The sequence below is a fragment of the Tupaia chinensis genome, unplaced genomic scaffold (assembly GCF_000334495.1).
Source record: "Tupaia chinensis unplaced genomic scaffold, TupChi_1.0 Scaffold000272_1, whole genome shotgun sequence".
Classification (NCBI taxonomy): domain Eukaryota; kingdom Metazoa; phylum Chordata; class Mammalia; order Scandentia; family Tupaiidae; genus Tupaia; species Tupaia belangeri.
The window spans coordinates 2,750,403-2,774,297 of NW_006159754.1; the positions used below are offsets into that span (position 1 = coordinate 2,750,403).

Below are 23,895 nucleotides of genomic sequence, written 5' to 3' on the forward strand. Positions count from 1 at the left end.
TGGGAGTGTACTTTCACTTATCAAGGTTATTATTAACTTTCATCAGTTAAACATTAGGATTGATCTATTGTGAAGGTAAAAGGTTAGGTTCTGTGAAACTCATTGTGAAAGAGATGAATGATAGAAGTTAGTGACTGACTTTCCTAAGATTTAATATATTAAAACAGACTTCAAGATTAACTATCATGTAGAGTTGAGTCATTTTGATTCTCTTATGACTTGATTCCAGTCGAACTACTTTTTTTTTTTCCCTCCACCATGTTAGCAAACCTGCTTTTGGTGGACCAAATATTAGAACAAAAAATAGAGATTGTAGAGGCTTGTCCAAGTTCTATCATTCATTAAGCTAGATCTTTCCAAGAGGCTGGGATGCCAGGAGGTTTAGTATAAATATCTCAGAAAACATTCTGTTTTTTAGAAGATTAAGTAGTGATTAAAGGGGTCAGTGCTTTCATTTAGGCTCTGACTTAAGTCTCAGTAATAAAGCCATTTTATGCTGATGATGGTTCTGCACACTGCAAGAGATTTTAATTATATGTTAATGATACATACATGGCCTGATAATTACAACATCTGTATCTGAGTCCATGTACTTGCAAAGCAAGTTATTACTGATGTTGAAATGTTTGAATTGAAAATTAGCTTCACTTAGTTGAGGTAATCATATCACCTAAGTTGGTTCTCAGTCTATACTTGCTCTGCTCACTATTCAGCACTTAAGAAAAATTTTAATCTTAGCACAGTGAAGAATCCGAAAAGAAGACGATGATGGCTTTCAAAGCTCTCTGTGTGGGGTTGTTCTGTGTCTTGCTTGTCACTTGTATTTACACGCCTGTACCAGACAACATTGAAGAAAGCTGGAAAGTAACAGCCTTGGATCTAGCTGTTAAAACTTGCTCATTCGTGGTAAGATCAACATGTTTTTTTTCTCTTGGAAATTGGGATGTCATATAGACTAAACATGAGCACTATGTACTTTTTAATTGATATATTGATGTTATCATTTTCAAAGAACCATTTTTAGGTTAAATCAACTAAATAGCATTAATAAGTAAAACTTGCTGCACCTGTGCAAAATAGGATGAGACAGAAATCTTGCTTCCAAGGAGTTTCTGTCTCAATGTAAAGTTTTCAGATACTGTGATATGCATGAAAGAGACAGTATTGCTGGAGGGCATAGCTTTGAGTTTTATTTGGTAACTTGCCTTTCATTTGAATTTTGGGGACAATCTAGTCCCATAATTATATTTTACAAATATATCATGGACACTTGGCACCTATTTGATGTTAGTTGAGGCTTCTTACTTCTACAGTGGCTTCCATTGTCCATCTTCAATTCTAAATGCAGGGATTATCTGCATATTGGAATATACAGAGTGGACGATGAATTCAAGCAGTAATAGGTCCTTCCTGAAGAGAAGAGATGGTTAGAAAGGGAGCATTTAGAACTCTTAAAATGTATAGACTTTCTTTATTTCTTCTCCACTGTCACACAACCATTTTTAGTGGTTTATGGAGGAAAAAGAGAATTAGAAGAACGCATGCAGATAGGATGTAACACCACCAAGATTTGGACCCTTTTAAGTCCATACTTTTGCTACTAAATAAAATGGCTCCCAGACAGGGTTTGTGATGATAGTGAAAATAGGAAGCTGAAAGGAGAAGACAACAATAGTAGATCAGAAAAGATCAGAGAAGCGCACAATCCATGGTATAAGAGAGAGTGGCTGTTCTGTGATGCTAGAACAGGCAGCGGATCTATGAAGCTAAAAGCAACACTTGCTGGTGTGTTAAACCATGATTTTTTCTTCTATTTTTTTCTAGGGGTTCATATTCTCCACAACTCTTTTTTTGTTGTTCATGTTCAATATAAAATGGAACTATGTGGGTAAACAAGTGTTTGTTCCACAGAGAAACTACTATATGATCTCCCCTAATTATTTTACAGGTATTCAATGCTCAGCGATTGATACTAATTGATATCATCAAAATTATATTCATCTCTAAGCCTCTGTTACCTTCTTAGCTTCAGATTATTCTCACCAACGTCAATCTTTAACAGGATTACACACTTTTTGTAACTTTGGGTATTTGATACTGTATTTGGATTGTCCGTTTAAAAAAATGATAATATGAAAAGCATTCATGTAATCATCAGGGTTGAATTTTTTACCTCAAAGTTGTGATACCAGTAAGAGTAAGTTTATATATTTTTTAAGTTTTTAAAAATTGTCACAGAACATGTGTGCTCTCCAGAGAGAGACAGAGATGTAAGAAGTGCTCCTCAATGAGGTGTGATCATACCATGTTCCCTTCTTCATTTTTCCATCACCTTGGGATTGGGGCATGCACACATATGTACCTATTGTGTTCAAGCTGTAGAGGCTGGGATTCCTACCCTGTTAGCCATGTGGTATCCTGCTTCCTTAACTACTAGGCGAAAGGATCAGCCCCCATAAGGATTCTTTTTAGTGCAGAATACTTATGTAACAATAAGACAAGATTGATTGAATACTTAACATATGCCAAGGATTCCTCTACACACATTGAAAACACTCATTTAAATCTTACTATAGCCCACCAAGGGATTAATTATTAACATTACCTTTTTATAGATAAGGAAATTGAAGTACAGAGAGTAATTTGCTCAATGTCATACATCTAGTAAGTGATAAAATAAGAGGCTAAGCTGCAAAGAAGAATGTGAACTTGGCTTTGACATTTACTGGCTGCAACTTAGAGGTTTTGCTCCCTCGTTATTAAAGTACAGGGATAGATGCTCTCTAATGCCCTATAAATACCTTAAATTCTTTGCAATAATTATAGTAATAAAGACAATTTAATGTATTATCGACTATGTAATTTTTGATGTTTTCTTTTGAGTAAACCATCCAGTGACATGGCACGAAAGTCCTAGAGAAGCTGGACAGAAATACTGGGACCTTTTTTCAATTACATCAAATATAGATTTTAAACAAAAGGGTGCAAAGGGCACTAATATATTTCAAGTTGCAAACCAGGAAATTTGGATCATTAATAGTGTGATAATATGGTGATTCTTAAAATTATGTTTTAAATAAAATGAACATTGAAAAAAGAAAAATACAGCAGCATGTCTACAAAAAAAAAAAAAAGAAAGAAAGAAAGAAAGAAAGAAAGAAAAGGGTGTTAAGGTTTGGATAATTGTTAGTCCCCCCAAATTTCATGTTTTGGAATTTGGTTTTAGGGGGAAGTGATTGGATGGCCTCAGAAATACATGTGTTGGAAATTGATTTTATTGATTGTATTGTAAGGATGGTAAGTGAAAACTTAACTTCTTTTTTTTTTTTGGAGAGCTTTTTGCTATAGGGAGTGTGCATTCACCAGAAAGACAGAGAGAGACAGAGATACAGAAAGTGAAAAATCACCCCCCGGGGGGTGGGGGGAGTTGGCCACGCTGCAATCCCTTCTCTTCCATTCTACTATCGGGATCTTGGGCATGCACCCATACACACCTGGTGTGAGTTTAAGCAAATAGGTCTGGGACTCGAACCGCAGTCGACTGCATGGGAGTCCAGCGATGCATCCATTATGCCATCTGCTGGTCCCAAAATCTTAACTTCTTCATGGTATCCTAGGTTGGAGTCTTTGGTTGTGATAATGTCATTAAGAAGGGGCATCTATGGTTGAATTCGGGTAGGGTTTATAAACAGGGGATGAGACCAAAATGGTAGAGAGAAAACCTCATAAAAACAGACCAAGCTCTGCTCTCCTGAAAGTTATGCTGCCTGCCATTTTGTGATGCCTTTGGACTTTCCAGTCACCAGAACTGGGAGTCAAAATAAACTTCTTTTTTCTTAAATTTACCCAGTCTCAGGAATTTCTGTTAGCAATGCAATGATAGACTAAGACCAGGCATTACAAGATCTAGAAATTTTTCAGATAAGAATTTACAATTAAGAAATAATTGCAACAAGCTTTAAAAACTGCCAGTGAAGAAGGTTTCTGGAGTTGGCGTTGTAGCATTACAGTTAAGCACTGTGCAGACAAAGCTGGAACCCACATGGCTGACCAGAGTTTGAGTTCTGACCCTGGTGGCTGGAAAAAAAAAAAATGCTGAGTACATGCAAGCCCAGGATCCTGACAGAATGGAAAATTTGAGGAGAAAAAAATCATGGAATGACAAGGTCTTATTGGGAGGTGATTTCTCTCTCTCATGCATGCATATGCCCTGTAGCATAAAAAAAAATAGTTTTTGAATAAGCTAGCTCTCTTTTTTTTTCATCTTATTCTTCTTTAAAATTTGTCAGAGGGGCATAAAAGAGACACAAAAAGAGAGAAAAAGTGAGAAAACACTCCCCGTTAGAAATGGTCAGACTATAATCCCTCTCTTCTATTTCTCTATTCTTTTGGGATCTAGGGCTCATGTGCACAAATGCCATGCGTGCATGTGTGTTTCTTAAACTGTTAGGTCCAGGACTCAAAATGCATGGTTGGTCCATGTGAGATCCAGCTGCCTTAAGCACCAAGTCATGTACTGCCCTGATGAGATAGCTCAATCTAAAATATTAAGTACCTGTATTTTCTTTTTTTTTGAGAGATTTTTGCTATAGGGTGTGTGCATTCGCTGGAGAGACAGAGAGAGAGAGAGAGAGAGAGAGCAAGAAATCATCCCCTAAGGGGGATGGCCACACCACAATCCCTTCTCCTCCATTCTCCTTTTAGGATCTTGGGTACATATGCACACATGCCTGACATGAGCTTTTGAGTTTTAAACTGCTGGGTTTGGAACTTGAACCACAGTTGACTCGACTATGTGAGAGTCCAGTGACATAACCATTACATCTTCTGTTGGTTCCAAGTACCTAATATTTTCAAAGGCAACTAGGTCATAAGATGTTTTTATAGTATTATTTGGAACTAATGTTTATATGCATCTGATTTTTTAATTTATTTTTCTTATGTTTTCTTCCTTTCTTTTCTATGTCCTCCTTATATGCATTTGATATTATTTAACAATCCAAATGTTTAATTAATTTATTTTTGCTCTTATAGGCTATGTGCTTTGAAAATATAGGTATCATGAAATACGAAGAGTTTATTTCCATAATCTTCAGGCTGGATTATACTCTACCACGTTCAGATGAATATATTACAGTGACTGATACAGCATTTGTTGATGTTCCAGTACGTTTATACTTGCCAAAGAGGAAGTCAGAGACCCCAAGAAGAGCTGTGATCTATATTCATGGTGGTGCTTTTTGTTTTGGAAGTTTCAGTAAGTTCATCATATAAGGAAAATGTCTAAGTGGCTGCATGTTCTTCCTCTAAGACCGATTTTATATAAATATGCATTCTTATGTACACATGTATATATGCACATTTGTACACATACACATAAGTGAAGCTCTAACTATTAGATATCCAACAAGAAATAGACATATGTTTGGCAAATAACACAAAACTTTTGAATTCAGTTTTTGTTTTGTTTTGTTTGGATAAGCATTTCATTCTCCTCCTCTTCCATATTGAATGGACGTATGTCATATAGAGCGTGAACAAGTCATTACTAAAACATTTAATTTTTTAGAATCAGAATCTATGCAGGAGCAGAGACATAAAGCAATAAAGATATTTTATCTGGCATATCAGAAACATATGGTATTGGTTGCTATAAATTCAAGTTTATAGTTATAGACAATAATTTGAGTAGGTGAAAAGCTTAGAATGTTAACTTTGAAAGGAAAACACTAGACCAGCCATGGTGGTGGAATAGTAGTAATGCAGGAAGCCATATAGAAATTGGAGATTAGTTCCTGAGTCAACTCATTCACACTATGCAAACACACATCCTTGTGATCCTGACTGGGAAAAAGTGGGAAAGAACTGTGGCATGAGACCCTGTTGAAGGGGTGTGTGCATGTGTGTGCCTTGAAAGAAAGAAAGGAAAGAGAGGAAATAAAGAAAGAGAAAGGAAGAGAGAAGAAAGAAATGAAAGAAAGAAAGAAAAAAAGGAAAAGAAAGAGATAGAAGAAAGAAAGAGAGAAAGAGAAGAAAGAAATTTTAAATAAGAAAACACAAAATAGAATTATGTAATAAAATCTTCCCATGAAGTCTAGGTTTCATACTTGTCTCTGATGATGATTCTAAGAAGCATATATAGCGTATTTAAAACAAAATCAGTGGGCCAGCATGTAGTATGGTGGTTAAGGTGTTGGACTCCTACATGGTCAACTGCAGTTTGAGTCCTGGACCTGATGGTTTGAAACTCACGTTGGGTGCATGAGCATACAGGCCCAAAATCCTAAGAGAAGAATGGAGGAGAAAGGATCACTGCATGGATATACCCCCTGGCGGGGTGATTTCTCACTTTCTATCTCTCTCTGGTGAGCACATGTGCCCTATAGCGAAAAATCTCTACCAAAAAAATTATGAATACACCTACTTTCATTAAGACTTTGGAAAACTTCATCAGAGAATGACATTGGTATATAGGGAGTCAATGTACCTTGGGTATTCTCCCCTCACAGAATTTTTTTCTCTGTAAGCTAATGGTGAGGCCTGAGAATTCCATTTCAAATTAGTTCCCAGTTGTTGCCGGTGCTACTGCTCAGGTGTGTCACGCTACTGTAGATTGTTTTGGTAATCAATGCCTCCACTGAAGCTCAGAAATATAATGCATACCTAGTAAGCTCTGCCTCTCATTATTGTCAATGATTATTTTTAAACTGCATTACTTCAGGGCTTGTACTTCTTCCAGTTAGAGATCAAGCCTATTGCTAGTTCAGAGAAATGAAGGGAAATGAGACATTGTATGCCCTTGATTTTTTTTTTTTTTGAGAGGTTTTTTGCTATAGGGCTTGTGTGCTCACCAGAAAGACAGAAAGACAGAAAGCAAGAAATCACCCTCCAAGGAGATGGCCATGACTCAATCCTTTCACCTCCATTCTCCTCTCAGGATCTTGGGCACGCATGCACATGCGTCCTGTGTGAGTTTAAGCCACCAGGTCCAGGAATCTAACCGCAGTCGACTACATGGGAGTCTAATGACATAACCATTTTGCCAACTGCTGGTCTCAGGTATCACCCTACTCTTAAGCTATTATTTGACTGTATCAGTACATCTTTATCAATCTTCTGTCTTAAAGTTTGTTTGTTTTAACTTTGAAATTATTTCTCCTAAACATCTTATGATCACAGTCATCAGGAAATAAAATACATTTCTCCTTGCATTCCTCTTTTGTTTTGTCCTTTATCATTATCCTTTTATTCTTAGACTTCTTTCTGTGCTCCAAAGACCCTGGTTCTTCCTTACATCCTTTTTTTCCCCATCTTGAATGAATTTCTCAAACTCTATAATGTGCTGCATTTGATAAAACCACTCTTTTCTCCACTCTCATCTGTCTTTATTTTCTTTCATAAAATATCTCCTAGACTTTCTTCTGCCATTCACTGCTTTCTGTCTCTCTTCCATTGCTTATTTTTCTTTTCTTTTTTTGGAGAGGTTTTCGCTATAGGGCGCGTGCGCTTGCCAGACAGACAGAGAGAGACATAGAGACAGAAAGCGAGAAATCGCCCCCCAGGGGAGATGGTCACACTACAATCCCTTCTCTTCCATTCTCCTCTCGGGATCTTGGGCACGCATGCACACGCGCCCGGCCTGAGTTTTAAGCCACTGGGTCCGGGACGTGAACCGCAGTCGACTATGTGGGAGTCCAGCGACATAGCCATTACGCTAACTGCTGGTTCCCCATTGCTTATTTTTCTGACTCTAAAGACTTGAGCAGTGTTGCTATGTGTCCATTGCAACTTCTAAGGAAGTACACAAGTTGATGCTGACAATCTTGGCTTCCTAATTGCATGGCATGTTTGTTTGAATGTCTCCCTAGCAAGTCTCATTGCCTCTTAGCACACAGCAAAGCACTTTCCAATGAATGTTCAACAAATGTGGGGGTGGGAGAATACAGATTCATACATACACACACACAAAATTATTAAAAGAGACTTCTACTACTGTTTTTTTTTTTTTGAGAGGTTTTTTCGCTATAGGGCACGTGCGCTCGCCAGACAGAGAGAGAGAGAGGCATAGAGACAGAATCTACTACTGTTCAAATCTAGAGAGATTATTACCCAAAATGTTCTCCAAGTACTTTCATGTATTTTTCACTTCCTTAATGCTTTTACTAAACTAGATTTTATCTGTATCTTTATGTATTTGGATGGTCATCATGATACCTTCCTTCTCTTTTTTAAAGGGTTTTTGTCATAGGGTATGTGTGCTCACTAGAGAGAGACAGGGAGAAAAGAGAGGAAAAATGAGAAATCACGCCCCAGGAGGGAGGCCATAGCCCAATCTCCTTTTGCCATTCTCTTCTCTGGATTTTGGGCATGCACACATACACTTGGCATATTTTCAAGCCACCAGGTCCAGGATTCGAAACATGGTCAGTCATGTGGGAGACCAGTGCTTTAGCCACCATGCTACCTGCTAGCCTTTACATCTTTCTTTATAAGATAGTTTAAATATTAAGTTAGCTTAATTTCTCTCCAAAGGATGCATTAATGCTATTAGTTTTTATAAGGTCTAGGAAATATCTGAGGGTCCATAGTTTACCTAGGACTTCAGTAAGTACAAAATAGATACCTTAAATGAGAATATATCGCTTTGACTCAAAAATGCTAAGAAGTATTCCTGGTTATTAGATTAATTCTTCTTTCACTGATGTGGGCAATGATAGTGATCAATTAATTCCTAAAAATGTGAGAATTATTATTTTGGATATAACATTCCAACATCCTTCTCAGATGAATTTCAGATACATCTTTTTTCTATATCTTGGTTTTTCAATTTGTGTGTTATTTGTATTTAATTATTCTAGAACATATATAAATAAACTGGAAAAGACCTACTTTCTATTTTTGAACAGTAAAGAAATAGAAATGATACCTATTTTCTATTATAGAATACACAAATATCCTTTTCCTTTGGAAAAGCCTTCCTCTTTGTTTTGTTTCTGTTTTGTTTTTAAAGAGATTTTTGCTATAGAGTGTGTGTACTCAATGGAGAGCCAGAGAGAGACAAAGTGATAAATCAACCCCCCAGGGGGATGGCCATTACACAACCTATTCTCTTCTATTCTCCTTTCAGGATTTTGGGCATACACGCACACACCCTGGTGTGAGTTTCAAGTCACTGAATCCAGGACTCAAACCTCAGTCAGCCATGTGGGAGACCAGTGATGTAACCATTACACCATCTGCTGGTCCCTATTTGTTTTTCTTGTTTGTTTTTGTCTGTATAACAGGACAAAGTTCCTTTGAGAACTAAGAAGCATAAGAAAACGTCTCTCTAGTAAAGTTTTTACATACTTTGGTAGTTCATAATTTCCAACATTTATCTTAATATCTTCTGTTTCTATCTAGGTTCCATAAGTGCCATAAATTCAATAAATGAGCAAGGAATAGAGAAAAACATGATGAGACTGATTTTATCAGCACATACTATGGGGGTCAAGACAGTTGATGATAAGAATATGAAACAAAACACTTAATTTGTCTTTGGTTATAAGTAAAATAAGAGTATTATGAAATAAAAAATAAAGACACGTTTGAAATGTATCATTAAGGGGCTTTGAATGTGGAGGTCAAAGAGTTCCTCCTATATTCTGTGCATTTTGGTCTTTATGTGTTGCCTTTTTCTGTCAATTATCAATTTGATCCTTAATGAAAACTTTTATTTTTAACCTAAAAGATTAGGTAATTTTCTTTGGTTTTTCCAGGTTGTTCTACATCTAGTATTTATTTATTTATTTATTTATTTATTTATTTAATTTGTTATTTCTTAATTGCTAGAGAGTATGTGCATTTTCCAGAGAGAGAGGGAGAGAGAGACAGAGAGGAGAGAAGAATGCACCCCCCCACACACACACACACACAAAAATGATGAGTGGACATATCATAATCCTTTCTCCTCCATTTTTCCATCTTGTCAGGATTTTAGAGATGCATGTACATTTGTCTGACATGTTTTTCAGGCTGCAAGGGCCAGCACTAGAATTGCGGTTGGCTACATGACACCCAGCTCCCCATGTACAGGGCTAACTGCTGTGTCCTGTACACCTGTACAGCCCAACACCCAGCATTTAAATAGTTTTTAATTTGGAATTTTGTTGATGTGCAAGAAAAGCCTGCCAAAAGCCTGAAATTCGGTGAAAACTGTAGAATTCTTTGAATTTCTAGACTCTTGTAAATAAAGCAGTAGCAGATACCACAGAATTTGCCAAGGCACTGTAGCCAGGGCACTGGTAAATCCAATTGGTGGAGAGTTGAAGAAATATATAAGGTTTGTGTGTGTGTATGTTTGTGTTTATGTATGTATTGGGAGAGAGTCAATTGCTGTGTGCCGAGTGTGCCAAAACCCATATGCATATTAAGTCTGCACACTAATTTCAAAAGCTCTCTCGAAATCTAGTTGCTGACTCTTAAACTCTGTCTCAATGCCAAAATTATTGGATGATTTCGTAATGTGGCATGATGAAATAAAATGGAGGTTCTGAGGAACCATAAACATGTTAGGTTTATTTATTTTGTTCCATGAATGTGAGAGAGAGAGAGTTATTCCCAACGTGTCTTCATGCCACAAACTACCTCCAGCCAACCTGGATCATGGGCAGGCGCTTACCCAGTATGCTCAGTGAGGTCCTCGGAGACAACCCAGGCCCTTTTCCATGAGAGTCCATTTGGATTAAAGCTGTACCACTGCCTGGCCTGAAGAATCATATTATTGACCTGCCTTAGAGAGTTCATACATCTTACTATTTTATTTCTCCTCTGAGTTCTGAATCAACTGAGTGATTAGACATAGAATTCAAGTAAATCAAAATCAAAACATGACCATTATTTTAAATGAGGCCTTGTTTAGTTATTGTTGTTGTCACTCTTGAGAGATTTACCCAACCACTGTGGCTGGTCCCACTGACCAATCATAGTCCAACTTGCTGCCTAGAGTAGCAGACCAGATTAGAACTCACCAGGAAACAAAGGGCCCTTGTACAGACAGCAGAAGGCCAGAGTACATTGGCCTGGGCTGAGAGTAATGTCTTCTGCCTAAAATACTAGTTGGTCAAGTCATGGTTGCATTCCTCGAGAGTGACTGAAGGAATTAGGACAGGCAGGGTGTGTCGCGTTAATTCTTATCTCTGCATGGAAACATGGGTTGGAAATACAGGTTCTTGTGTACCATTCACAAACCACATTCTTTCCACATTTGTGGTTGTAACTGCTTCTGTCACTTTTTATTACAGAGAGTATTTTGACATTTATTTCTCCATTTCAGAGCAGACGTCTTCTGACCTTCTGAACAGATGGACTGCAAACAGACTTGATGCTGTCGTCATAGGATTGGAGTAAGAGAAAGATTTTCTTTGACTACTCTGATTTTTGCCTTTACCACATAGAGCTTTGATATCCAGACTGAGTCACCTAGGCTTCAAATGTAATTTTTTTACCTAATGTATTTTCCTCATCACCATTGCAACATAGAGTTTCTCAAAGGGATCCAGCATTTCAGCATTTCATTATGCTGGATAATTACCATTATGATGCTAATTTCTGAGTTTGCACAAAAGGATAAGCATTGTAAACATTGCTCCTTTAGACACATAAAGCTGGGTCTTTTAAGGCCCTTGTTGGGTCTCAAGTAACATAGCTGGACAGGAGAAAGTAAATTATTATTATTATTATTTTTAAGAATTAATTTTATTCATTGTCATCTTTTTATTTCTTATTCTTTTTATTTTTATCAAAGTCGACCAGAGAGAGACAGAGATAGAGAAGGAAAGTGAGAAAGCAAGCTGCCAGGTCTGGCACTTGAACCATTCTCAGACATGTGGGAGTCTAGCCACCTTAACCTCCATGCCACCTGCCAGTCCCCTGAAAGTAAATTATTATACATTTGGGATGTCAGGTTGTTTGGAGGCTGGTAAGAAAATGATTAGTTTGAAAATAATTCTTGTTTAGAATGATGTATATAGTAAAGGTTGGGATCAGTTGAGAATTTTGAGCAACTCTCAGGAAATATGATCCTCTGTTCTGGATTTTCCAAAACATATTAGACTATCTCAAGATGGTTTAGTATTTTCTTACTAATACTGAAGTATTCTGAATTTCTAAAATCTAGGATGAATTTTGAAATCCATCATCCTCAGGAGAAATTATTTTCTTCCACCTTTTCCATAGTTTGTAATAACAACAAAATATAGTTAGAGAGTTCTAATTTAATTATATTTACAGGACTTAGTAACAGTTTTTTCTTTTTTTTTTTAAGCTAGGAAGCCACAAAGGTTTACAGAGAAAAATTGAATGTTTGATTATCTAAAGAGGGAGTTTGCTATCACAGTTATTAAGCTTAGTTGCAGTACCTACGAGAATTTCATGTTTTCAGGGATAGTTATAATTTAAAATATTAAGGCACTCTCACTTTTACTCTTATAGTTTTAAAATATTAAATCTGTTTTTTAATATAGTGATACATTTGTGCTTGGCTTACACATTCTATCTGATCATTAAGATTTGTGTTTGTCTTTGCCTTAAAGAGTCTAAATCTATTGCTTTTGAAATAATAGATACCAACATCTTTTTTATATATACCTATGTCTAAATTATACTTTTTAAAAATAATAATTTTTTAATTAAATTAATTAATTATTTTTATTATTATTTTTAAAATTCGCTATAGGGCACGTGTGCTTACAAAAGAGAGACAGACAGAAAGAGAGAGAGAGAAAGAGAGAGAGAGAGAGAGAGATAGGGAAAGTGAGAAAGCAAAACACCAGGTCTGGGTTTCTAACTGTGGTGGACCATGTGGGAGTCCAGTGCCTTAACCACCTGCTAGCCCCTAAATTATGCTTTATTAAAGATTTTCTAAACAGAGTTTATGATAAAGGGCCATATTACCAACATTTAATAATAAATAGAGATATTTATACATTTTAACATTCTGAAGAATAAAAAAAAAGTTAGCCCTAAGGATAGACTAGTTCTGTTTTGTCTTATTTGTACCGGTCCCTATGCAGAGGGAGTAACCCCTCTGTACCCATTAAATCAACACTGGAGTAATTTGCCTTACACAGTGTCACTGCAGTCATGTGGTCTGGATGCTGATGCTTGGCAGGCCACAGACACAGGCAAGGTCTGACTTCAGTTTCCAATCCATCCTAAAAGAATCCAGTGGAGCAGCGTGAGTCTGCAGTAGCAACTACTCAGGATGCTGGGGCAGGAAGATTGCACCATCGCATGATATCTAAAAACTCACCATGCACCTGTGAAGCACATGTATACATACACATACACAAACACAATCTGTCTTACAAATTAATTTAATGTAAACAAGTAATCTCCTTAGTATATTTAAGTGTTATATATACTCCAAAAATTTTCTCTAAAACCAACTGCTGGGCGTTATCCATAATGAAGTGTATTCTTTGTCAACTTGTAGAATTTTGACCTAAAGGACTTTGAAAAAGTAGGACAGGTGTTTATTATATTATGTGCTCTCACACCTGCTGAGTTCAAAAATTCATCATGCTTTTCTAGCAATATACATACATATATATTTTTTTTGAGAGGTTTTTGCTATAGGGCACGTGCACTCGCCAGACAGACAGAGACAGAGAGATAGAAAGCGATAAATCACCCCCCAGGGGGGATGGCCACGCCGCAATCCCTTCTCCTCCATTCTCTCGGGATCTTGGGCATGCATGCACACGCGCCTGGTGTGTTTTAAGTCACCAGGTCCGGGACGCAAACCACAGTTGACTACATGGGAGTCCAGCAACATAGCCATTATGCTAACTGCTGGTCCCTAGCAATACATAAACATGGGTTGGAAATACAGGTTCTTGTGTACCATTCACAAACCACATTCTTTCCACATTTGTGGTTGTAACTGCTTCTGTCACTTTTTATTACAGAGAGTATTTTGACATTTATTTCTCCATTTCAGAGCAGACGTCTTCTGACCTTCTGAACAGATGGACTGCAAACAGACTTGATGCTGTCGTCATAGGATTGGAGTAAGAGAAAGATTTTCTTTGACTACTCTGATTTTTGCCTTTACCACATAGAGCTTTGATATCCAGACTGAGTCACCTAGGCTTCAAATGTAATTTTTTTACCTAATGTATTTTCCTCATCACCATTGCAACATAGAGTTTCTCAAAGGGATCCAGCATTTCAGCATTTCATTATGCTGGATAATTACCATTATGATGCTAATTTCTGAGTTTGCACAAAAGGATAAGCATTGTAAACATTGCTCCTTTAGACACATAAAGCTGGGTCTTTTAAGGCCCTTGTTGGGTCTCAAGTAACATAGCTGGACAGGAGAAAGTAAATTATTATTATTATTATTTTTAAGAATTAATTTTATTCATTGTCATCTTTTTATTTCTTATTCTTTTTATTTTTATCAAAGTCGACCAGAGAGAGACAGAGATAGAGAAGGAAAGTGAGAAAGCAAGCTGCCAGGTCTGGCACTTGAACCATTCTCAGACATGTGGGAGTCTAGCCACCTTAACCTCCATGCCACCTGCCAGTCCCCTGAAAGTAAATTATTATACATTTGGGATGTCAGGTTGTTTGGAGGCTGGTAAGAAAATGATTAGTTTGAAAATAATTCTTGTTTAGAATGATGTATATAGTAAAGGTTGGGATCAGTTGAGAATTTTGAGCAACTCTCAGGAAATATGATCCTCTGTTCTGGATTTTCCAAAACATATTAGACTATCTCAAGATGGTTTAGTATTTTCTTACTAATACTGAAGTATTCTGAATTTCTAAAATCTAGGATGAATTTTGAAATCCATCATCCTCAGGAGAAATTATTTTCTTCCACCTTTTCCATAGTTTGTAATAACAACAAAATATAGTTAGAGAGTTCTAATTTAATTATATTTACAGGACTTAGTAACAGTTTTTTCTTTTTTTTTTTAAGCTAGGAAGCCACAAAGGTTTACAGAGAAAAATTGAATGTTTGATTATCTAAAGAGGGAGTTTGCTATCACAGTTATTAAGCTTAGTTGCAGTACCTACGAGAATTTCATGTTTTCAGGGATAGTTATAATTTAAAATATTAAGGCACTCTCACTTTTACTCTTATAGTTTTAAAATATTAAATCTGTTTTTTAATATAGTGATACATTTGTGCTTGGCTTACACATTCTATCTGATCATTAAGATTTGTGTTTGTCTTTGCCTTAAAGAGTCTAAATCTATTGCTTTTGAAATAATAGATACCAACATCTTTTTTATATATATTTATGTCTAAATTATACTTTTTAAAAATAATAATTTTTTAATTAAATTAATTAATTATTTTTATTATTATTTTTAAAATTCGCTATAGGGCACGTGTGCTTACAAAAGAGAGACAGACAGAAAGAGAGAGAGAGAAAGAGAGAGAGAGAGAGAGAGATAGGGAAAGTGAGAAAGCAAAACACCAGGTCTGGGTTTCTAACTGTGGTGGACCATGTGGGAGTCCAGTGCCTTAACCACCTGCTAGCCCCTAAATTATGCTTTATTAAAGATTTTCTAAACAGAGTTTATGATAAAGGGCCATATTACCAACATTTAATAATAAATAGAGATATTTATACATTTTAACATTCTGAAGAATAAAAAAAAAGTTAGCCCTAAGGATAGACTAGTTCTGTTTTGTCTTATTTGTACCGGTCCCTATGCAGAGGGAGTAACCCCTCTGTACCCATTAAATCAACACTGGAGTAATTTGCCTTACACAGTGTCACTGCAGTCATGTGGTCTGGATGCTGATGCTTGGCAGGCCACAGACACAGGCAAGGTCTGACTTCAGTTTCCAATCCATCCTAAAAGAATCCAGTGGAGCAGCGTGAGTCTGCAGTAGCAACTACTCAGGATGCTGGGGCAGGAAGATTGCACCATCGCATGATATCTAAAAACTCACCATGCACCTGTGAAGCACATGTATACATACACATACACAAACACAATCTGTCTTACAAATTAATTTAATGTAAACAAGTAATCTCCTTAGTATATTTAAGTGTTATATATACTCCAAAAATTTTCTCTAAAACCAACTGCTGGGCGTTATCCATAATGAAGTGTATTCTTTGTCAACTTGTAGAATTTTGACCTAAAGGACTTTGAAAAAGTAGGACAGGTGTTTATTATATTATGTGCTCTCACACCTGCTGAGTTCAAAAATTCATCATGCTTTTCTAGCAATATACATACATATATATTTTTTTTGAGAGGTTTTTGCTATAGGGCACGTGCACTCGCCAGACAGACAGAGACAGAGAGATAGAAAGCGATAAATCACCCCCCAGGGGGGATGGCCACGCCGCAATCCCTTCTCCTCCATTCTCTCGGGATCTTGGGCATGCATGCACACGCGCCTGGTGTGTCTTAAGTCACCAGGTCCGGGACGCAAACCACAGTTGACTACATGGGAGTCCAGCAACATAGCCATTATGCTAACTGCTGGTCCCTAGCAATACATATTTTTTAAATGTGCAATGACCAGTTATATCATGAACATGTTGTGTAAGCTATAGAACACCTCCAATCCAAAAGGCACCTGGGCTAACAATATTGCTTACAATCCTGTTGGTTTCATAACCCTCCCCTGACTCCTTGCAAACAATGCCGTCTGTGACTTTGGGTAAAAAATGGAAACATTTTTATATTGATTTTTGAATTTTCACTCTCATTAAGAATTACTCGATTTTCAGGCTTGATCTTTAGAAGAGTGAAATAAAGGGCCCGGGATTGCATCTATGCAGTCTTTGAAAGCTGATTGGACAGATACAACATAAATTCTTTATTTGTGTATTTATTTTTAAGCTATAGACTAACTCCTCAACACCACTTTCCTGCTCAGTTTGAAGATAGCATCACTGTAGTGAAGTTTTTTCTCCAGGATAAAATTCTTAGGAAATATGGAGTGGATCCCACCCGAGTATGTATTTCAGGAGACAGTTCCGGGGGAACTTTAGCTGCAGCGGTGACGCAACAGGTACATTCTATTAGTCTTTATGGTGGGATGTAGAGATTGGTCTTTCTTTTTCTCCCCAGACTGATACTCAGTTCTTCTGGAACAATGTGTTGGAAGATTATCCTTTCCTGGGACCAGCATTGGCATAATGGCTATGTCTCTGGACTCCCATATAGTCATCCATGGTTCGAGTCCTGGACCTGGTGGCTTAAACTCACAATGGGTGCATGTGCATGAGTGCCTGAAACCCCAAGAGGAGAATGGAGGAGAAGGGATTGAGGCATGGCCATCCCCCCGGGGGGTAATTTCTCGCTTTCGGTCTCTCTGTCTCTGTCTTTCTGGTGAGTGCACACGCCCTATAGCAAAAACCTCCCCCCCAAAATAAATAAATAAAGATTATCCTTTTCCACTAAATCACAGTAGCCTTTGAGTAAAAACACTGGCAACTCTAACATGACTCTTTCCTTTTGAATTCCTCTATTTCATTGACCTGTCTGTTCTTATGCCAATACTAGGCTCACTTCAACTTTGCTTTTTAAAAAAACGTCCTAGTACTCCATATCTTTTCTATCAAAGTATAAGCCATTGTGTCAGTTTGGGTTTGGATTAGGATTGCATTGACTCTATAGATTTTAGAAAGATTGGGATTTAAATCATATTGAGACTTGCAATTAATGTATATGACGAATTTCATATTTTATTAGATTCTCTTCAATATTGCATCTTACCAATATTTTACTCTTTTCAGTGTAACAATCATTTTTCAAATTTATTCCTGAGTTATTTTGGAAAAATTTTATTTAAAATAATATTTTCCAAGTGTTTATTGACATTATGTAGAAATACAATTGATTTTTATATTGACCTTTTACTATCACATTCTTCATAAATTCACTTATAATTCTGATAGTTCTGCTTTTTTAAAAGTTTCCTAGGATCTTCTACATAATCGTATCTTCAATAACTAGAGATAGTTTTAAATATTTCTCTGCAATTGATATGCCTTTCACCCTCTTATCTTTATTGGTGCACGAGCTTGGGCTTGTGTACAAAAGCGAACATAAAAGTCTTGTTTTGGATCTTAGGAGGAAACATTTCAATATTTCATCAATCAATATATTATCTGAAGGCTTTTGTCTGATTGAGGAAGTAATTTCTATTCCTCATTTGGTGATAGTTTTTGCATATGGATAGTATATTTGGCAAATATTTTTAATATATCTATTGAGATGAGCATGTGATTTTTCTCCTTTTTTTTGAAAAATAAATTATGTTGATTGACTTTCACATGTTAAATTATACTTATATCCCAGGTATAATCTTCACTTGTTTATAATGAATTAAAGCTTTTATATGTAGCTGGTTTCCATTTGTGTTTCGATTTATTAAGCTATGCATTTTTAGGGATTGATCTCTTTTTTAACCTCTGTCAAATTTTAATAGAAATGTTATACTAGACTCATTAAATAATTTGGAAAGTATTTCAGCTTATTTTTTCCCTTTTCTTTTCTTTTTAGAAACCAAATCTTTTTATTCCTACAGAAGACTCCTAAATATTTATTAAATTAATCCACACCAAAATCAATCAATTGATTAATTTTAATGTATTTACTCATACCAAGTTCCAAAAAAGACTTTGAAGTGGATGGAGTATAACTGACAAATGAAATAGTATATATTTAAATCATACAATGTGATATTTTGATGTGCATATACATTATAAAATTATTACTACAAATAAGCTAATTAACAGATACATTATCTCACATAATCACCATTTTTCTTCTGTGTAAGAACTTTATTTTTTTTGAGAGATTTTTGCTATAGGGCACATACGCTCACCAGAAAGACAGAGAGAGATAGAAAGTGAGAAATCTCCCCCAGGGGGATGGCCATGCCACAATCCTTTCTCCTCCATTCTCCTCTCGGGATCTTGGGCACACACACACACGTGCCCGGTGTGAGTTTAAGTTATTGGGTCAGGACTTGAACCGTGGTCAACAACATGAGAGTTCAATGACATAGCCATTATGCTAACTGCTGGTTCCCTCTGTGAAGAGCATTTAAAAATTACTCTCTTAGCAAATTTCAAGTGTGATGTGCAATACAATTAGCTTTAGTTACTATGCTGTATATTAGATCTCCAGAATTTTAGTTTGCATAACTGAAACTTTGGACCTCTTCACTACTGTCATCCATTTCCTCCATCCTCCAGACCCTGGCAACCAACATTCTAATCTCTGCTTCCACAAGTTTGTCGTTTTCAGATTGCACGAATAAATGAGCTCATGCAGTATTTGTCCTTTTCTTCCTGACTAATTTGATTTAGTGTAATGTCCTCTAGGTGCCACCATGTTGTCACAAATAACAGGGTTTTCTTTGTAAGACTGAGGAATCCACCGTATATGTTGTATGCATGTGTGAATGATCATGCAATGAACATGCAAATACAGATTTATCTTCAGATTATTGATTTTGGTATTGTTGGATATATCCCCAGAAGTGGGATTGCTAAATCATATGGTAGTTGTATTTTTATTTTTTCCATGAAACTACAGTGTTTTCATAATGGCTATACCAATTTACAACACATTCCCACAAACAGTGCACAAGGGGTCTCTTTCTTTTCTACATCTGCATCAATACTTGATTTCTTCTGTCTTTTTAATAATGCCCATTCTTGGGACCAACAGTTGGCGTAATGACTATGTCGCTGGACTCCAATGTAGTCGACTGCAGTTCGAGTCCTGGCCCCAGTGGATTAAACTCACGCTGGGCACGTGTGCATGTGTGCCCAGGATCCCAAGAGGAGAATGGAGGAGAAGGGATTATGGCGTGGCCATCCCTCCTGGGGGGTGATTCCTCACATTCTGTCTCTCTGTCTCTATCTATCTTTCTGGCGAGCGCATGAAAAAAAAAAAAAAAAGAAAAGAAATAATGGCCATTCTAACAGGTGTGAAGTTATATCTTCCTGTGATTTTGATTTGCATTTCCCTGATAATTGTTGATGTTGAACATTTTTTCATGTATTTATTACACATTTGTATATGACAAATGTGTAATAACTGTATCATGTATGACACAAAATGTATCACATTTTGTGGGTTGAGTCATACATGATACAGGGCAAAGTCAGGAAGCATCCCTTCTCTGACTTTGCCATCAATTTCTTCTCATCTACAACTTCTGAATCATACTACCTATGTTGGGATTTTTTTTTTTTAACAACAACAAATTGATGTAGGAGTAAAAATGGTACTAAATATCCAAGATGTTTAGCGTGGCATGGAACTTTCTATGACTGATCTCAAATTTTGCTTTAAAGTATATAGATTGAGGGCAAACAGGTGGCATGGTGGTTAAGGCACTGGACTCTCACATAGCTGACTGTGGTTCAAATCCCAGGCCTGGTGACTGTAGTTTGAATCCTGGGTGTGGCAACTTGCTTTCCCTCTTTTCCTTTCTCTCTCTCTCTCTCTCCCTCTCTGGTCAAATTAAAAAAAAAAATAGATAATGATAACAAATAAAATTAAATAAATAAGTAATTATTTTTAAAAGTATGTAGACTGAAGAGATCAGTCTTTACCACGGTGTTAGTAAACTATTCTCTCTGTGACAATAATATGAGTGTCATGGCCTATAACCTGAACAACCAAACTGGATGGTTTAATAAAGTAAGGCAAAGAGGCTGGTAGGTGGCATAGTGGTTAAGGATGCTGGACTCCCACATGGCTGAACTCAGTTCAATTCCTGGACCTGGTGGCTTGCTTTCTCACTCTCTCTTTCTCTCTGGTTGAATTAAAAAACAATAATATTAAGTAAAAGTTAAAAAAAATGATTCTTTTTTAAAAATAATTACTTATTTTATTTTTTATCTAGTCATTCATTTATTTTTTAATTTGACCAGAGAGAGACAGAGGGTGAGAGTGAGAGAAAGAGGAAGTGAGAAAATAAGCCACCAGATTCAGGACTTGAACCCTGGTCAGCCATGAGGGAGTGTCCAACGCCTTAACCACCACGCCACCTGCTGGTCCTAAATAAAATGGTTCTTAAAAAAATAAATAAAGCAGGACAGAATGAATCATTTATATGAAATAATTTTACTGTAAATGTCATAAATTTAGGGATAATGGAATTGAACAAAAGCAAAGTTGAATGCATAGTATCTATTGTTTTCCAAATTAAACCATGTTAATGTTGAAAATAGTCAAGCATAAGAATGGCTTTGTTGAATATCTTCCATAACCCTATTACTGAGTTAATAGATCTTTATAATAATAAGAAGTAATATAATTTTAAGTGGACAATTTAACTACAGTCACTAGTATCCGTAACTGTAGGATATTATCTTGAGCTGGATAAGGTTTCTCAATATTTTGACCTTTTACTTCCATTGCTTTTCTTTCTAAAGTAATAACATTCTGAGATGAATGTCATACATTTTCAAATAGTTCAAATATCAAATATTCCACATTTTTCTTACAAATCAAACTTTGTAAATATCAAGTTTGTCTTCATAATTTTCTCCCTTTGCTTCTCAAAGGTTGACCCCTTTTTTTCAGAAGATAAGTTGCCTATCAATTATTGGTCTTTTCTTTTTTTTTTCCCAATTTGTCCCATATACTTTCACATTTGAATGATATTTTTAAAAAATTTATGGTGTGGTGTTAGTAGCATTTGCCTAATAGGCAAAACAATTTTTAAAATTGTTTTAAATATTCAAAAATGTATTAAAAATTATTTAAAATAAAATATTTTAATGGTTATATTTATTTTTCCATGGACTTTGGTTACTTATAGTTGAGAATAATTTTTATAATTGTATACCATCCATTTTCCCAGGAATATCATATTTAGAATTGGGTTATTTCCATTAGTGATTTTGGACAAAAAAATATTATATGTATCTCCTCTTTCATTTTCCTTTCTCTGGGTTTCTCTCATTGCCTATCTTTCTTTCTCATACATAAAACCAATATTTAAAAACTTTTTAATGTTGGGCTGGCAGGTGGCATGGTGGTTGAGGATGCTGAATTCCCACATGGCCGACCACGGTTCGAGTCCTCAACCTGGTGGCTTGCTTTCTCACTTTTCCTTTCTCTCTCTATCTCTCTCTGGTCAAATTAAAAAATAATTATAACAAATGAAATTAAATAAATAAATATTTGAAAAAAAAAACCTTTTTAGTGTTAATTTGGGCCTTGACTTTTTTCATGTCGTTGAAACATACATATTGTAAAAATTATTATTGCATCAATTTATGCAGATTTGGCTTATCTCATCATTCTTTAAATGATTAGAATTAAATTTTATCCTCCTTTTGTTTTGGAAATCTTTGCCTTATGAGATATTATCATCTTTTTTTTTTTCAGGTGCAGAATGATCCTGAAATAAAACATAAAATCAAAATGCAAGCTTTACTTTACCCCGCCTTGCAGGTCATTGATTCTCGTTTGCCATCTCACCGAGAAAATGAGCATGGTATAGTTCTGACTAGGGATATAGCCATAAAACTGGTGAGTTTATATTTCACCAAGGATAAAGCCCTGCCCCAGGCAATGAGAAGAAACCAACACATGCCTCTGGAGTCAAGACCTCTATTTCAGTTTGTCAACTGGAGTGTTCTTCTTCCTGAGAAGTATAGAAAGGACTATGTTTATAAAGAACCAATTCTTGGGAGATCTAGCTTTTCCTTGCCAGCACTGATGGATTACAGAGCATCCCCTTTGTTGGCCAATGACTCCCAGTTACAGACTTTGCCGCAAACCTATGTTCTCACCTGTCAGTATGATCTCTTAAGAGATGACGGACTGATGTATGTTTCCAGGCTTAGAAGTGTTGGAGTTCAAGTTGCTCATGACCATATCGAGGATGGAATCCATGCGGCTTTATCATTCATGACGTCACCATTTTACTTACAGGTCGGTCTTAGGATAAAAGATATGTATATCAATTGGCTGAATAAGAATTTGTAAATATGTAAAATATGTAATGTATATGTACAGCGCTCCTGTAGTGGGTTGTAATATGTAGTATTTGGCAAAAACGATGACATTTGTGTTGTTTAAATCTATATTTCAATTCTTTGTAACAGTGATCATGTGTACTTGCATTTTCAATTTTCTTACTTGTAGACCTTGATTGTGTAAGATGTATGTAATCTTGTCTATTTTTCCTTTAATTATAATGTATTATAATTATGTCAGTCTTAACAGAGACCAGCCATTATTAAGATTGAGAAACAAAAATGGTTATTGACAAATTAAGGACAATCATTTCCAAATAGCTACAGAAATTGTAGTAGTGTTGGGGGGGAGAGATAAAAACAAAGGGGAAAAAAATCTTGCTAAATATATGTGGAAACCATTGAACTGCATTAATTCCAAAGGCAATGTGTTACTGGGTCATCTGAAAAGTCATGACATGTTTTTCCTATGTTTTTCTATGCAAAAATGCATTATGATTCTTCCAACAGCCCAATAGTTTCTTGTGACTGAAGTAACAAATTACCACAAATTTTGTGACTTAAAATAGCAAAAAATGTATTTTCTTTAAGTTCTGTAAACCTAATGTCCAAGATTATATAGATGTGCCAACGTGAAGGCACTGGCAAGAGTCACACGCCCTCTGGAAGCTCTAGAAGAGCTCTTTGCCATTTTCATCTTCTGGTGGCAGCTGGTATTCCTTGATGGGAACCAAATTACAATTTCGTAGACCAGAATCTTCAGATCTCTCTCTGCTCCATCCTCAGATGCTTCCTGTCTGCCTGGGTCAGGTCTCCTCTGCCTCTGCTTTAGGAAGATAGTATACAGGTGTTAGTATTTAGAAGCGTCAACCCGAATCATCGAGAACAATCTTCCATTTCACAATCTTTAATTTAA

At 36.2% G+C, this 23,895-nt stretch overlaps 1 protein-coding gene across 2 annotated transcripts; it reads left to right on the forward strand.

Annotated features, from left to right (window-relative positions):
- The first annotated feature begins 338 nt into the window (after positions 1–338).
- On the forward strand, positions 339–23,385 carry LOC102485577 (arylacetamide deacetylase-like 2). Of its 2 annotated transcripts, XM_027772372.1 has the most exons (6): positions 809–906; positions 3,227–3,297; positions 5,035–5,257; positions 11,315–11,384; positions 16,864–17,035; positions 22,387–23,385. In XM_027772372.1, exons 2-6 carry the CDS (start codon positions 3,241–3,243, stop codon positions 22,987–22,989), a joined length of 1,125 nt encoding a protein of 374 aa, XP_027628173.1. In that variant the 5' UTR covers positions 809–906; positions 3,227–3,240; the 3' UTR covers positions 22,990–23,385. The 2 variants fall into 2 exon arrangements, with proteins under 2 accessions (XP_006149802.1, XP_027628173.1); XM_006149740.3 differs by lacking the exon at positions 3,227–3,297 and having other exon boundaries at positions 339–906.
- Positions 23,386–23,895: the final 510 nt, after the last annotated feature.